The sequence below is a fragment of the Salvelinus alpinus genome, chromosome 2, assembly GCF_045679555.1.
Source record: "Salvelinus alpinus chromosome 2, SLU_Salpinus.1, whole genome shotgun sequence".
Lineage (NCBI taxonomy): Eukaryota > Metazoa > Chordata > Actinopteri > Salmoniformes > Salmonidae > Salvelinus > Salvelinus alpinus.
Window position 1 is genome coordinate 75,225,932 of NC_092087.1, and position 16,064 is coordinate 75,241,995.

Below are 16,064 nucleotides of genomic sequence, written 5' to 3' on the forward strand. Positions count from 1 at the left end.
AGGCTACCCGAAACGTTTGACCCAAGTTAAACAATTTAAAGGCAATGCTACCAAATACTAATTGAGTGTATGTAAACTTCTGACCCACTGGGAGTGTGATGAAAGAAATATAAGCTGAAATAAATCATTATCTCTACTATTATTATGACATTTCACATTCTTAAAATAAAGTGGTGATCCTAACTGACCTAAGACAAGGAATTTTTACTAGTATTAAATGTCAGGAATTGCGAAAAACTGAGTTTAAATGTATTTGGCATGGGTGTATGTAAACTTCCGACTTCAACTGTATGTCAGAGCGGCATTGGACTAAGATACAGTGGCATAGTATAGAGTACAGTATAAACATATGAGATGGGTGATGCAATATTTACACACAATTAAAGTGACTAAGAAACCGTACAATAGTATAGAGTACAGTTTACACATATGCGTGACATGCCATGATAACTTGTTATTGATGTCACAACAAAACACAAAGCTTGTCTGGTCGAATTTAGCACTCAATACACTGAAGTCAGACAATGTATGATATATAGACCTGTCCTTATCTATAAATCCAATAAGCCAGAACTTTTACATACAGTACAGATCGTTTCAGACATCACAGACAGACATATAGACTCTTGCAGTGTAGTTGACTGTGTCCCTGTTTGGAGTTAACACAGTTTAAACCTTTGTGACCAGCTGTAGAGAATGACTCTATTAGCGTGAGTATTAATGACATATGACATCTGGATGGAACCAGTCTGCTTGGGCTGGGTTTTGCTGGCTAGTACCAAGATGCATATGTGATATGTTGTGGTGCAGCTGTGTAGTGGCACAAACTAGTGATTAGAAGGAGAGCTGGAGGGAGGGAGTGAGAGAAAGACGGAGAGAGGAAGGGACAGAGAATGATGGGATGAGTGAAAAAAGTTGGGGAGTGATGTAGAAAGTGAGATAGAGGGAGAAGGAAAGAAAGAGCGGGAGAGAGAGAATGAAAGAGTGGGAGAAGAGAGGCATTAGCATAGAATAACATTCATCAAAGCAAGCTAATTCACTATTTTGCTTTACTCTCACTGCAAACTCACAATGTTTTCTCACTTACTTTTATCCTAAGGATACTGAGAGAGTAACTACCTAGAGATGTAGGATCTTAATTTGAGACAATTTGCTACAGCAGGAAAATAATCCTGCAACAACAGGAAATGTGAATTATTATGCAGATTATAATGAATGGATATTTTGTAGGGGTTGATACATTTTTCGTAAGAGGAAATCGAGACTGAAATTTGTAAGTGGAAATTACAAACTTCAGAAGCCTTTTTAAACCTCAAATACACGACAGGTTTTACATTTCAGGAACGTTCTCCTGCAACAGGGTGATCAAATTAAGATCCTACATCTGTATATAAACTAATGACGAGTCTAATGGCAACGAGAAAAGATTTACAAGTGCTGAGAGGTCGGCCAAGTTTGAAACGCAAAAATAGATGACACTTGTCACTGGAATATCTACAATATGTCCTCAGCCTCTTAACTGATGAAAAATATCTCATATTATTGTTGTTATCAAGATATTGCACAGAGAAGATGGATACTGAAGTAGTGCTTATTGGACGCTTGGTTCCTTGCCATGTTTTGGACCTATCGTCCACTATGTTCTCGGTCCAATCTCATGACTGCGGTAATATGAAGTCATTTGGAACACTAGAAGTCATTGAGGGACGTTATGCAAACGTTATCCAAAACCATAGACACAAACCACGGAGGTTACTGGTTACGGTCCACTGAGGGGAAAACACACTCCTGTGGGTAAAATGGTTATTTGATTATTTTAGTGTTTTGACTGGCATTGAGGTTTGACTTGGCCGAACTGTCTAATTCCTAGCTAATACAGTAGGTGCACTTATAAGTCCCCTGGTCAAAGTAGAAGATCCAAGGATAATACGCTTAGGATAAATTATGTTGTAACATTGTGGTTTTATGCGTTCAAACTGGAAATTTATTGTAGAAAGAGCCGTTTGAATGTCACAACGGTCTCCGCACTAATTAATTGTCTGGCTGTGTTTATGGACGTAAATGTTAAATGAACTGTAGAAGTCAAGGTCATTGTTTGGTCAGTGGTTTGGATAGACAGAGAAAAAATATTCTGTATGGTTTGGCAGTGAAACCAATTTGAGATTATGTTGACAGAGTTTAAAACTGATTTCCTGAACTGGTCGTCTGTGCCCAGTGGGAAGACACCAGAGGTGTAATGCCAAGATTTATGTTGTCCTTCCTGACGTTGTACTTCATGTCTTTCACGTCCTAAAATGGACACCGTACAATGGACTACCCCCTATTATGAAGTGTGCAGGGAAACAACGCAATTTATATAGCCCTGTCTAAACATATAGCTGATGCATAGAAGATTGCAAGAAAATACATTCAATCCGAGTCAAAGGCAGTCTGTTACATTGGCTGGAATTAATTCTTCTCCTTTTGACCCGATAATTTAGTAGCCAAATAACAGCTCTGTCCCCACCACAGTCCAGACCTTGGTTCAAATACTACTCTGAATAACTTCAAATACTGTATCTGTGCTTAATTGAGTTAGACTGGCTAAATGGAACCAACAGAATAGCCTCAAAACTGCAAACCCTGCCCATCTTGCACTCCAGGCAGTTAGAGCAAACACTCACAAGTATTTGAAAAATTTGTAAATAGTACTTGAACCCAGACCTGCCACGGTCGGGTTGGAGCAGTCGAGTAGGAGGACAACTGAGAGGCGCTTTAATATAAGAACCTTATGATGGAATTATTCATGTATTAATGCTTAGGCCCCGACCACTGATTGGTTGAGAGATACTGCACATGCTGAATTTTGCTGTGACCTAAGGGACCGGGGCTTCTGGGCCTTTTGTGACTTATGGAGAGCGTTTGTGCCTGGGCTTTTGTTTTGGAGCCATGTGGCGTGTGTCGCCTCCCAAAAGGCTGTTGATCTTTCCAGCCTGGGGGTTCGAAATCGACCTGCCGGCGAGGCGAGGGAGCGACTGGCCCAAAGCCAGGGAGTATCAGGGTATACGGCACCATCCCAAACATCCCTCAAACCCTCCCTCTCGCTGCCCCTCTCTCTCTCTCCACTCCATCTCTTTTCTCTCTCTCTTTCCATCCACTCACTCACTGTATCCCTCTCTCTTTCTCTCTCTCACTCACTCACTCAATCACTCTCTCTCTTTCTATCCTTCTCACTCACGCTATCCTTCTTTACCTCTCTCACCCCCCTCTCTCTTTCTCCAACTCTCTCTCTCCACCTCTCTCCATCCCTCTTTATCTCTCCATCACTTAGTCTCTCCTGGAAACCTCAAACGTGGGCACTCTCCTCCGCATCCCTCCGCGTCTCTCCCCATCCCTCCGCGTGTCTCCCCATCCCTCCGCGTCTCTCCCCATCCCTCCGCGTCTCTCCCCATCCCTCCGCGTCTCTCCCCATCCCTCCGCGTCTCTCCCCATCCCTCCGCGTCTCTCCCCATCCCTCCGCGTCTCTCCCCATCCATCCCCGCCCGTATCAGATGTGCAGCTCTACTTCTAAAAGAACACAGCTGTGAGCTGCTCTCCTTCCTCCCTACTCCACTTCTCCTCTCCTCCTTTCAGTCCCGTCCGAATCCTCCACCCCCCCCCCCATCAGTCTCTCACATCTTATGAATCCCTGAGTGTTTGTGAATAAAGCCAAGCTCAGAGAGAGAGAGAGAGAGAGAAGCCATATGTATAAATCCCCTCTCTCACAGGGAGAGCCACAACGTTGGCACTCGGACCCTGGCACGTTCCCTCTGCTAAACCCACATAAAAAATACTACAGTTGACTATAGAATACTATAATGCTTATTATAGAATTATGTAGTAAACTGTAGTATACTGTAGAACACAATGCTACACACTGTAGAATCCCTCTATCATGTGTAGTACTTACTATAGAATGTTGTAGTATAGTGTAGAATACTATAGTAAATACATCAGTATTATCCGCAAGAAAAACACTGTAGTAAATACTACAGAAATGTCCAAAAAAACACTACAGTCTGCAAAAACACTACACTTTTTAAGCTATACTAAATACTACAGTATTTAATTGCATATACCCTGCCCATTCCCCTCCCCCATATCGCAATCTATGCCATCCATAAGTAAGAAACCTACATGCCACATAAAGACCATATATTGTGTTCCCTACAGGTTATAGAAAAGAGCAGAAGTGCTGAACTATTTTGTCAGACCTCCGTGTTACCTACAGCTTCTGGAAAATGTCCTCTTTTAGTATTTCTCCAGTAGGTTTCCTCAAGGAGAAATCTCCACTTATATGTCAAAGATAATAAAACAAGAACAAAATTGTAAATACTACAGTAATGTCCCCAAAAACCCTACAGTAATTACTACAGTATACTACAGTCCACAAAATAACTACAATAAATACTACAGTATACTACAATCCGTCAAAACACTACATTGATTACTATAGTATATACTACAGTTATTTTGTTATAGTATTTAGTATTTTCATGTGGAAAGCTAGCAAAGCCACGAAGCCAGCCAGCCTATCCCTCTCCTTCTTCTCCCTCTCCTCCCTCCTCTTCCCCGTACACACACAGCATTAGAGAAAGAGCCCAAACTCCCCCCTCCCCTCCCCCATTTTGTATATTTGTTGGTTTAGCCCAACAGGTGCTGCGTTTGGTTCTCAATTGAATGTGTTTGGATTTTAAATCGTTTTTTTTGTCTCTCTTAGTGTATTGACTACAGCTGCCTCGCTCTGTGTCCCCATTACAGTTAGTTTCCTTAACAGGGTTAGATTGGGATGGCCTGTGTGTGTGTGTGTGTGTGTGTGTGTGTGTGTGTGTGTGTGTGTGTGTGTGTGTGTGTGTGTGTGTGTGTGTGTGTGTGTGTGTGTGTGTGTGTGTGTGTGTGTGTGTGTGTGTGTGTGTGTGTGTGTGTGTGTGTGTGTGTGTGTGTGTGTCAGTGAGAGGCCAGAGTGCCCACTTTGTTTGAAGCGTCTTTCAGAGAGCTGCAATTGCAAATCTGTGCCCTCGGCCAATCGGCCAATGAGAACGCACATCTGTGGGCAGCCTATCTGAAAAGGACCAATGGGCACAAAGGGGTTTGTCGCTAGCTTAAAGAGCAGGTGCACCATGATGAGTGGGCAGCAGCTGGTGCAGTTACACGCATACACTCACACATACACATACTTACACACACACACAAACGTACACAAACACACACAAACAAACACACACTCCACTTTTTCAGCATAGGCACAGCGTCCTTCACTCTTTTATCTTCCCTCTCATATTCTCCTCCCTCTCTCCGTCTCACTAGGGGCACAAAGTCAACATGCACTGCCATTTAGACCTGGTCTACAGAGACCTCCTTTCATGAAGAATTGGGCCAAAGCCTAACATCTTGAAACTGTGTTCACGGATGTCAACATTCAGCTCGGCAGAAGAAAATAATCCTTGTCGAATCTCATGGTACATCTTCATGATGGTTGCTGTATTTGTTATACTGTAAGACTAGCTCTTGTCCACGGCAATAGCAAGTTCCTCTACTAACACATTTTGTACCCTAAGTAGAGGATCGTGCGAACGCCCTGGACCAGAGCTAGTGTAAGACCAGATCATGCACCAAATTCTGCATTCAGTGGAGACTCTTGACTCACAGAGTGACTCAGATCAGGAGAGATGGTATGCAGTAGACACACTATGTACCGTCACTGAACTTGACTGGAAGCTGCAGTACATGCTTTTTCATTCTGCTGAGTGTTAGTGAGTGTGTGGAAAGAGAGAGCATGAGAGAGAGAGAGAGAGAGACAGAGAGAGAGAGAGAAAGAGAGAGAGAAGAGAAGGAAAGAGAGAGAGAGAGAAAAAGAGAGAGAGAATGAATAGGAGAGCTGCTCCAACTCCTCTCCTACCCTCTCCTCTCACATCCCTCCGTCTCTTCTCCTCAATCCCGTTATCCCCTGAGTCGTGTCATCATCATGCCCAAACTCCATTCCCCCATGCCTCCCTCATGTCTCTGTGGTCCTCAGCTATTCCTCGTCGTGCCAAACGTCTATCCCCAACCCTAATCCAATTTAGGACAGAGCTCTGCAGTAATGAAAGAAAGCCACACGCCACTCTCGGCTCCGTTTGATGATGTCATTCTCAAAGACCCTGGTGATTTGATTTGAGTGAGCCTAGAGCAGGGATGGGCAACTTTGATGGGGGTGGGGCCACAAAAAAACAGAACTCATCATGAGGTGCCGTGTCCATACCCCCCCCCCCCCCCCCGCTAGAAAAAACATAGTGCCTCCCCTCGTGACAGCAAAGACAAATAAATTACATTTTAACATTAATTTCCTGCTGCCATTTTAAAGCAAGTTTGCTTAAATGTTACACTTTTTTCAATGGAGCGGAGAGAAGATTTAGCAATTTTATAACACATTTTCTGCAATTCTACACATTTTTCCATAGGGTGGAGGCAAATGTTTGCAGTTTTTAATATGATAACTGATAATCAATGGGCCCCACCTCAGTCAGTAATTCGACTATACTTACTACAAATTTAGATAGCTGACCGTTAATTTATCAATCTAAAACAAATTGCCGACATGGGCTTATTGAGTGACTGCTGATTCACAACCACATTTCTAAATTGCACCTTGTGTGGTCTATTATTCTAACTCATTATGGGGTATTGTGATGTCATTATGGGGTATTGTGATGTCATTATGGGGTACTGTGATGTCATTATTTACATCAGCGGATGTCACAAAGTGCTATACAGAAACCCAGCCTAAAACCCCAAACAGCAAGCAATGCAGATGTAGAAGCACGGTGGATAGGAAAAACTCCCTAGAAAGGCAGGAACCTACGAAGAAACCTAGAGAGGAACCAGGCTATGAGGGGTGGCCAGTCCTCTTCTGGCTGTGCCGGGTGGAGATTATAAGAGTACATGGCCATTTAAAGCCAGATTGTTCAAACGTTCATAAATGACCAGCAGGGTCAAATAATAATCACAGTGATTGAAGAGGGTGCAACAGGTCAGTACTTCAGGAGTAAATGTCAGTTGGCTTTTCATAGCCGAGCATTCAGAGGTCGAGACAGCAGGTGCTGTAGAGAGAGAGAGAGCGAGTCGAAAACAGCAGGGCCGGAACAAGGTAGCACATCTGGTGAACAGGTCAGGGTTCCCTAGCCGCAAGCAGAACAGTTGAAACTGGAGCAGCAGCACGTCCAGGTGGACTGGGGAGAGCCAGGAGTCATCAGGGCAGGTAGTCCTGAGGCATGATCCTAGGGCTCAGGTCCTCCGGGAGGGGAGAGAGAGGGAGAGAGAGAGAATTAGAGGGAGCATACTTACATTTATACAGGACACCAGATAAGACAGGAGAAATATATTATAACAAACTGACCCTAGCCCCCGGCACATAGACTATTGCAGCATAGATACTGGAGACTGAGACAGGGGTGGGTCGTCTGACGATACCCCTGGACATGGCCAACCAGACACGATATAACCCCACCCACTTTGCCAAAGCACAGCCCCCACACCACTAGAGGGATATCAACAGATCACCAACTTACTACTGAGTACAGCCCACGAAGAGCTCCTCCACCGCACGAGCCCGAGGGTGCGCAAAACCGGACAGGAAGATCACGTCTGTGACTCAAATCACTCAAGTGATGCACCCCTCCTAGGGACGGCCTGGAAGAGCACTAGTAAGCCAGTGACTCAGCCCCTGTAATAGGGTCAGAGGCAGAGAATCCCAGTGGGGTTAGGGGAGCCGGCCAGGCAGAGACAGCAAGGGCAGTTCGTCGCTCCAGTGCCTTGCCGTTCACCTTCGCACCCCTGGGCCAGACTTCACTCAATCATAGGACCTACTGAAGAGATGAGTCTTCAGTAAAGACTTAAAGGTCGAGACCGAGTCTGCGTCTCTCACATGGGTAGGCAGACCATTCCATAAAAATGGAGCTCTATAAGAGAAAACCCTGCCTCCAGCTGTTTGCTTAGAAATTCTAGGGACAAAAAGGAGGCCTGCGTCTCGGAGAGATACTGTAGGTAGGAGTGTCGTTTCTCTTTGCTTATTTGAATTGTTCTTGACAATATGGACTTGGTCTTTTATCAAATAGATCTATCTTCTGTATGCCAACCCTACCTTGTCACAACACAACTGATTTGCTCAAACACATTAAGAAGGAAAGAAATTCAACAAATTAACTTTTAACAAGTCACAACTGTTAATTGAAATGCATTCCAGGTGACTACCTCATGAAACTGGTTGAGAGAATGCCAAGAGTGTGCAATGCTGTCATCAAGGCTTTGGTTACTACATGATTCCATATGTGTTGTTTCATAGTTGTGATGTCTTCACTATTATTCTACAATGTAGAACATAGTAAAAATAAAGAAACCCTTGAATGAGTAGGTGTGTGCAAACTTTTGACTTTGTACTGTATATTTCTTTATTTTTGGTCCGCGGGCCCCAGTTGCCCATCCCTGGTCTAGAGAGTGAGAGTTCGTCCAGCATTGGAATCAGGGCTGGCATAGGGGATGTTAGAAGTTAGTATGCCTGAGCTACGCACATGCGATCACGCACACGTACTCCCACCGCCAAGGGAGAATCCCTTACCTTCCCCAATCATTTGGCTTAAGTATGTTGCCAAGTGCTTTGTCTCCTCGCCTCGTTAGGAAATACTTAATTGAAGGTAGCCCCTCTGCGTTCGACTGTTTGGGAAATTAAAAGTTTTATGAAATAGAAATAGATTTTGATAATTGTTTTCATTTATATAGCTGGTCCGCGGCATCCACTAAGTACCTATTGGACGCTATAGTAGGAGAGGACAGAGGAAGTGGGAAGCATCAGATTGAATAAAGAGCTAGCGGTAGTCATCTCTCTTCCTCTGCTAGCCTCGGGCGCTAACAGTGTTAACTGCACTGTGTGCTTTTTGGGCTGTTAGTTTAATGGTCGATTAGCAGTCACTGAGACGAATGCAGGCTTTTTCAAGGCACTGTTCCATTCATGTTATACTCCCAACAAAGATCAAATAGAACAATTAAAGTCCCTTAGTCTCGTGAAACATTAGTACAGTCAGTTTCCAGAGCCGTCTGTGCATTAGCCGCTAATGCTAATTGACACTTGACATGACTTTGAGACAAACTGGGCTGCCATCTTGGATTTAAAGGCGGGAACTGATCAAAGGGATGGCAGTTGGAGGATGATCTACATTGAATCAGCACTACTAAACGGAGGATCACACACTGTAAGGTGTCTTTGTTCTCTGGTCTTTTGATAGACTAAATGAGCACCTATAACCCTAATTATGTCATCCGTCAGTCACGCACAGTATAGTATGTAAAGGTAGCAAGTGTGGCTCAGTTGGTAGAGTGTGGTGCTTGCAACACCAGGGTTATCGGTTCGATTCCCACGGGGGGAAAAGTGTGAAAATGTATGCACTCACTACTGTACGTCACTCTGGATAAGAGCCCTTGCTAAATAACTCAGATGTAAAATCAGTATAGGACGTCAGTTGTTGCCTTTCAGTAGACCACAGAAATATTCCATTACAGTGCCTCTTTGAAATGTTTGATTGAATGATCTGGTATTGGGTAAGAGTTGGACCTGGTTCCTGGATCCTGGTTTGACTCGACCATTTATTGCAGCCAGCACTAAAAGAGAAACCTCTCTTTTTCCCTGTACAATCTGGACGTAATCTTCTTAGTGAACAACAAGAAAGACGAAGGTCTGATAATCTAGCCGGCTTGGTCAGCCTGACAGGTCGCAACCAGTTCTCAATTAGAATCTCCTCTCCGCATTAGACAGCATAGGTTCTCTGGCCGTTCTTAACACATTTAAATGTCATACCGTTCATCACATTGAAGTGTACAAGGAATGTACACCAACATTCCAAATAGCTCACAAATGGACAGCATTTGGTTTTCTGGCACACATTCAAATGCACTACATTGCCTTGCCAGCCATTAACATTTGTACGGTGTCCATATTAGGACAAAATACATTTGAATGCTTTCCGAGTGGAAGATAATCCCACTCTGGCCAGGGTCCCTTTCAGCCCTTTCAGATGGGACAGGCTGAGAGATTTTAGATCTCTGTGGTTTCACTGCTGTTATTAGCAGACAAACACACACACACGCTCAGGCAGGCTGTCTGGCAGGCCTCGTGAGAGTAGTAATTAAGGGGTAAGAGGTTTATCTATGTCCAGAGCTGGCCCTGGCCTCTAAAAGGCTTTCTGGGACAGGCCTCAGAGGGAGCAGGGGGTGAAATGGGCCTGGCTGCAGACTAGACCTCTCGTGGGAGGACTGGTGGATGCTGGCTTTTATCCTCTCTCTCTCTCTCTCTCTCTCTCTCTTTCTTTCTTTCTCTCTCTTTCTTTCTTTCTCTCTCTTTCTTTCTTTCTTTCTTTCTCTCTCTTTCTCTCTCTTTCTTTCTCTCTCTTTCTTTCTTTCTTTCTGTCAGTCTGCCGCTCCCTCGCTCTGAAATGATGGGGTCTCCTGTCTCAAAAGAGGGGGTCACTCGCTATCATTTTCTGGTGGTCCCGCTTTCTCTCTGTCTTGTTCTCTCGCTCTTTGAGTGATGGGCTCTCTCTCTATCTTCTGCCCTCTCAGAGGAGGTGGTCAACAATGTAATTTTCTTTCTCTTGCCCTCCCCCGCTTACCTTGCTATCCATCTCCCCAATCTCTCTCTCTGTCCATCAACAAAGGTGGTCGGTCTCGTCACTCATTTTCCTTATCCACTCAATGACTGTCCCTCTTCTTTGTCCCTCCCTTCCCCTCTCGTCCCTCCCTCTCTCCCTCCCTTTTCTCTCTCTGTCTGAGATCATTAGTCACAGCGAAAATTAGAGTTTCTAATGGAGAAATTCAGGTACTGTAGGTGCCTCCCTGTTTCGTTATGTTTGCTTCCATTTTGGTTCTGTTTGGCTCCTACTGAATACACCCCAGGGCTAATTCTCCCAGTGCTGGGTTGGTGGGGGGGGGGGGGGTTTGCACATTTAGAGACCTTATTTTCAGACAGGCAGCTGCCTAGCAGGGGTTGGGTGGGGAGAGGGGAGACTATAAGCAGGGCATTCTTTCTCTCTCTCTGTGTGTGTGTGTGTGTGTGTGTGTGTGTGTGTGTGTGTGTGTGTGTGTGTGTGTGTGTGTGTGTGTGTGTGTGTGTGTGTGTGTGTGTGTGTGTGTGTGTGTGTGTGTGTGTGTGACTACTACCTGCCCTACTGTGTGAAGGGGGACATGTGTTGGCAGGTATAAATGGCTCACTGTAGAAGGATGATACTGTACTATGGACTGCTGGGAATGCAGAAGGAGGGAGCTCCACACACACACATACACACACAATGTCTCACAAACACAAATGTCTATCTTAGTATCATCCATGGCTGGTTAATGAAGCACTTTGTCCTCCTCGTGTGAAATGAGCTGATTCTGCTCCCTACTGATATTAAAGCACTCAACCAAATCTGTTTTTTTCAAATTAATTTCTACATCTTTAAACAAGCGAAATGACACATTCCTCTGCTGCTGTACCAGCTAATTAGCAATATCCTACATCTTGTACTAGTTTGTAACGTCAGCCAATTTAGGCCTTTTCTTTAGTGCTTTGCTTGTGTCTCTCTTCCTTTAATTCTCTCTCTCTGTTCCTCTCTCTTTTCAATTCAAGGAATATTCCAAGGTTGGCAAAACAATACATTGCGACAGAAACGGCTGTATAAACTGTCAAATAATTCGAACACTAACAAATGACAACACAACAACACTGCAGTATTGTTATGAGTTGACTCTCCCTCATTTTATCTCTCATTGTCTCTTTCTCAGATATAATGGTCTCTCTTTCTCTTTATATTTCAACACAATTTACAAGGAGTATAGAAACTAAAATGGCCTTTCTCTCTCTCTCTCTCTCTCTCTCTCTCTCTCTCTCTCTCTCTCTCTCTCGCTCTCCCTCCCTCGCTCTCCCTCTCTCTCTCCCTTCTTCTTTTCTTCCAGAGAGTGAGATCGTCCCTCCCGACTTCCTCCGTCCCCGCTCCTTCACCACCGTACGCTCCTCCTCTCTCCGCCGCGAGGCAGATGAATCCCGCCTCTCTGTCAGCCTCTGTGACCTCAACCTGCAGGAAGTGGACGGCTCTGGCCCAGCCCACCCACATAACCACGCCCATCTCCACCTGGCCCCTCCCTCCGCCTCCTGCCCCATCCCCCAGAACTCCCTCAACACCCAGCAGTCCTCTGTCCTCCCACACTCCCTCGAAAGCGACCTCCATTTCCACGCCCTCCGCGGTGCCCACATCAAGATGCTCGACGAGCAGACGGTGGCGAGATCCGAGCACGCCAGAGAGGAGCGAACACTCGTCTTCACTGACCGGCCACTGCGTACCGGCGAGACCGTGTTCATCAAGGTGATCAAGTCGAGCCCGGCTAGGTCGGGATCGCTGTCCTACGGCGTGACATCATGCGACCCCGCCGTGCTGCGCCCTAGCGACCTGCCCTACAACCCGGAGGCCTTAGTCGACCGCAAGGAATTCTGGGCTGTATGCCGAGTGCCCACGCTGCTCCAGAGCAGTGATATACTGGGCTTCCTGGTCAACCAGGAAGGGGAGGTGATCTTGAGCCACAATGGCACCAACGCGGGGATGCAAGTGTGTGTGGACAACTCCCGGCCCCTGTGGATGTTCTTCGGTCTGCACGGAGCCGTCACTCAACTCAGGATACTGGGTAAGTCAGAATGACTGTTATGTTATACAGGTAACTGCCAAAATAAAGGAAACATGTGTGGTGGCCCAATGGCCTATTAAGACAAGTTAGGTTAGTGTTTCCTTTAATTTGGCAGTTACGTGTACTTAGAGTACTTCTCTCTACTATTACTTGTATGCTCTATGTGGTGCCAGGAGTTTTTCCTATTTATGTTACCTGACTAGGGAAAACTCCAGGCCCTATCTACGGACTGTAGGGGCTGGAGGACTTTTCCTGATCGGGTCACATGGTCAGGTACTGGCCTTAAATACTACAGTGTCTACAGTACTACAGGCCCTAGGAGGATTGAATCTGACATGGTGTAAACCTTTTCATTTATCCATTTATGATCGATCGTAAGTCAGGGATTTAGTAACAAGGGCCCCGCCCGCATCACAGAGCTCAGAGATGTGCACTTATGTCATGTGCTTCAATACAGCGCCTTGACACAGGAAGTCAGATCCAAATGCACTTCCAGAGGTATTAATGGAGAGCAAAGTAGACGCTGTCTCACGGCCTGCCACGATAATAACAGGAAGAGAGGGAACAAGTGAAAGGAGGAGTGTGGGAGCCAGACCCTGCAACCTGGCGGCCACAACACGTCTTCTCCTGTCTGTATGATGTGTATCTGTGTGTTTGCATGTTCTCGCATGTGTGTGTATGTGCTTGCGACCTACCCACAGCGGGGGAAACATGTCTTCGCTACGGGACACACACTACCTCTCAGGAGTATGCCGAGAGCCCCCATGGTTGATTACACACTCCAAATACAGATAATGAACATGAAGTGGGAAAGATGTGCGGGTGGGCGGGCGGCCGTACGCTTCATTTGCAATATGCCAAACATACTTTATTTCTGCCGTGGCAGGCAGGTGTGGCTAAAGTAGCTACAACTGTGCTTTTAGACTGTTTGAGAGGTGAATTGCTGAGCTCTTTATACGTATTTACTTACAGATGAAGGATCTTCATTTGAGCCAGGAAAATGCCGCAGGGGAATAATCCTGCAGCAACAGTAAATGTGAATTATTATGTGGCTTATACTACAGAGAAAATCTAGTGTGAGATTTCAAAGTGGAAATTACAAACTTCAGGAGCCTTTTTAAAACTCAAACCTCCTGCAACAGGGTGATCAAATGTCGATCCTACATCTGTAGGCCCCCTATCCAGCCAACCGGTGCACAAGGTCCCTCTTTACATTATCTGCGAAAAGGGCAGACAAACGTCAAAACTAAAAAACAGCGAATGTTCACTCCGATATCCTTCTATGACATAATGGCTTTCTTTTATTGAACCATAATTACATGCAAATGAAAATTTGGCAGAGCGTTTCGGAGACTGGACAAGCGGACATTTTAAAATGACACGTCTTTGTTAGGTGTATCATGTAGAAAGACAGGGAAGGTTGATGGCCTGTCTTATTTTAACAGTCCAATTACGAAGCCACACAACCAAATCAGGCCCAACCTCGTCAACGTGTCATCATTGTTTCGCTTCTTAGAACAAATCAAACTCCGGCTAAATATATCCCTCTTTCCTCTCAGTGAAGTAAAGGAAGGAGGGAAAGAGAGAGAGAGAGAGAGAGAGAGAGAGAGACAGAGAGAGAGAGAGAGAGAGAGAGAGAGAGAGAGAGAGAGAGGCGAGAGAGTTAAATAAACTACACCTTACTGTGCTGATATTCATTAATATTATTATTATATATTATATATATTATATATTATATAATATTTCATTAAGTGCTGCTTGTTTGCCCACCTGTAAATTGCCCTCATGCTAACACGCTTATTCTCCATGCAGCCATGGAGGTCACAGCAGTTAGCAAGGCATCGACATGCCCTCATACCGCCCTGTTAGCACTGTTCTCATTATATTACATTACACAGCCGCCATTTTGGATCTGGCACTCTGGAGACACACAGGGAGGTGGCTGACAGCGCGATCAATGAAAGCCACATCAATACATGACACTTAGGGCTGCAGCGCACACTACACACTGTCTGAGGCTGGAGTGTGGCTCTGGGGTATTGATAGATAGGACAACTGCAGTGGCACTAAGCAAACGTCAAATACTCAATACTATGGGCCTACATGAAAACTGCACAGGAAATGCAGCCCTATGGGTCTTCTCACCATGCTTTTTTACTAGGAACTTGTTAGCTGCACAGGGAGATGGTGTTGTGGTTTGTTCTGACTGTCTGTTGTTACTAGTACATTACATGTGCTTTTAAAAACATCTAGCTAGAGCATTACGGGTAATTTGTCAGGTTTCTGCAAGGAGTTCAAGGAAGTTCTCTTGTTGCTAAGCACTGTTGCTTGGTCGTCTGTTATCAGACAACAGAACTGCCTGAATACTGCTGAGTTTCTTTAGGTACGGACCACCTTACGAGGAGTTTACGGCAACATGAAACGACTGTTCTAGAGACTCCACACTACAGTCATTCATCAGAAAAATCGAGGAATTCCTTCTAACCCTGATAGATAGTAAATCACCTGTATGTTCCAATTCTTCAACGTTAGGAAGTGTCTTATCTGTTTATGTGATGGCAGGTCTGAATTTGTTTTACAGGCTTTCAGGTTTACCTGAATTTGTCCCGTGGGGCTGCGTATACATTTGGGAGTGCTCCTTTAAGCTGGCTTAAGCTGTGTGTGTTGTGCACTGACATGAGGTCCACTAATTCCTGAGCTCCCCTAGTGGGTGAGTGCCCTTGGTAGGGTGAGTGAACACTGAAGGTCAAGATTAGGGCTCCTAGCTAGCGTGCTCACTAAGATGCAACAATTGGATATTCATAGAGAATGAATGAACAAATGAATTCATTAAGGATTGAGCAGTTAATTAATGAATGATTAAGAGTAATGAATAAATGAATGAATGGATGAATGGATAAACAAATGAATGAACAAATTAACAAATGTGGATTATAATCAACGTGGGTTATAATCAACACTACACGTTTTAAATGTCCTGCATTACCGGAAAGTTGTCCAGAAATGGAGTGATCAAATGAAGGTCCTACATCTGTAAATTGGGGGGATGATGGTGTGATAGTAGAGGAGATGTTAGAGGGAGGGAGAGAACAGCAGTAGAGAAATAGGACACTATTACTCTGACCCTCTCCCCATACATTATAGATTCCATTAGAATGTCAGCTCGTTCACGCTCAAGTGAACCGTCTCGCCCGACACCCACAGCTACTCCAGCCACTGTAATTCTTTCTTTCTTTCCCCCACGTTCTTTTCTCCCTCCTTCAGACTGAAACATTGAAACATCCTTGGGTCTGACATGGTTGGCTGTTTATTCACCTTTCCTGCCATCGCTCTCTTGCTCTCTTCCTCCCTCTCCCTCTCTC

The 16,064-nt window shown here is 45.0% G+C and overlaps 1 protein-coding gene across 1 annotated transcript in view; it reads left to right on the top strand.

Moving 5' to 3' along the window:
• The window catches only part of LOC139567740 (E3 ubiquitin-protein ligase NEURL1-like), a 68,218-nt gene that overhangs the window by 35,870 nt on the left and 16,284 nt on the right, over nt 1-16,064 (top strand). Inside the window, exon 4 of the mRNA XM_071389198.1 lies at nt 11,980-12,702. Coding sequence (XP_071245299.1) covers nt 11,980-12,702 — 723 coding nt within the window. The remainder of the gene's footprint in view (nt 1-11,979; nt 12,703-16,064) is intronic.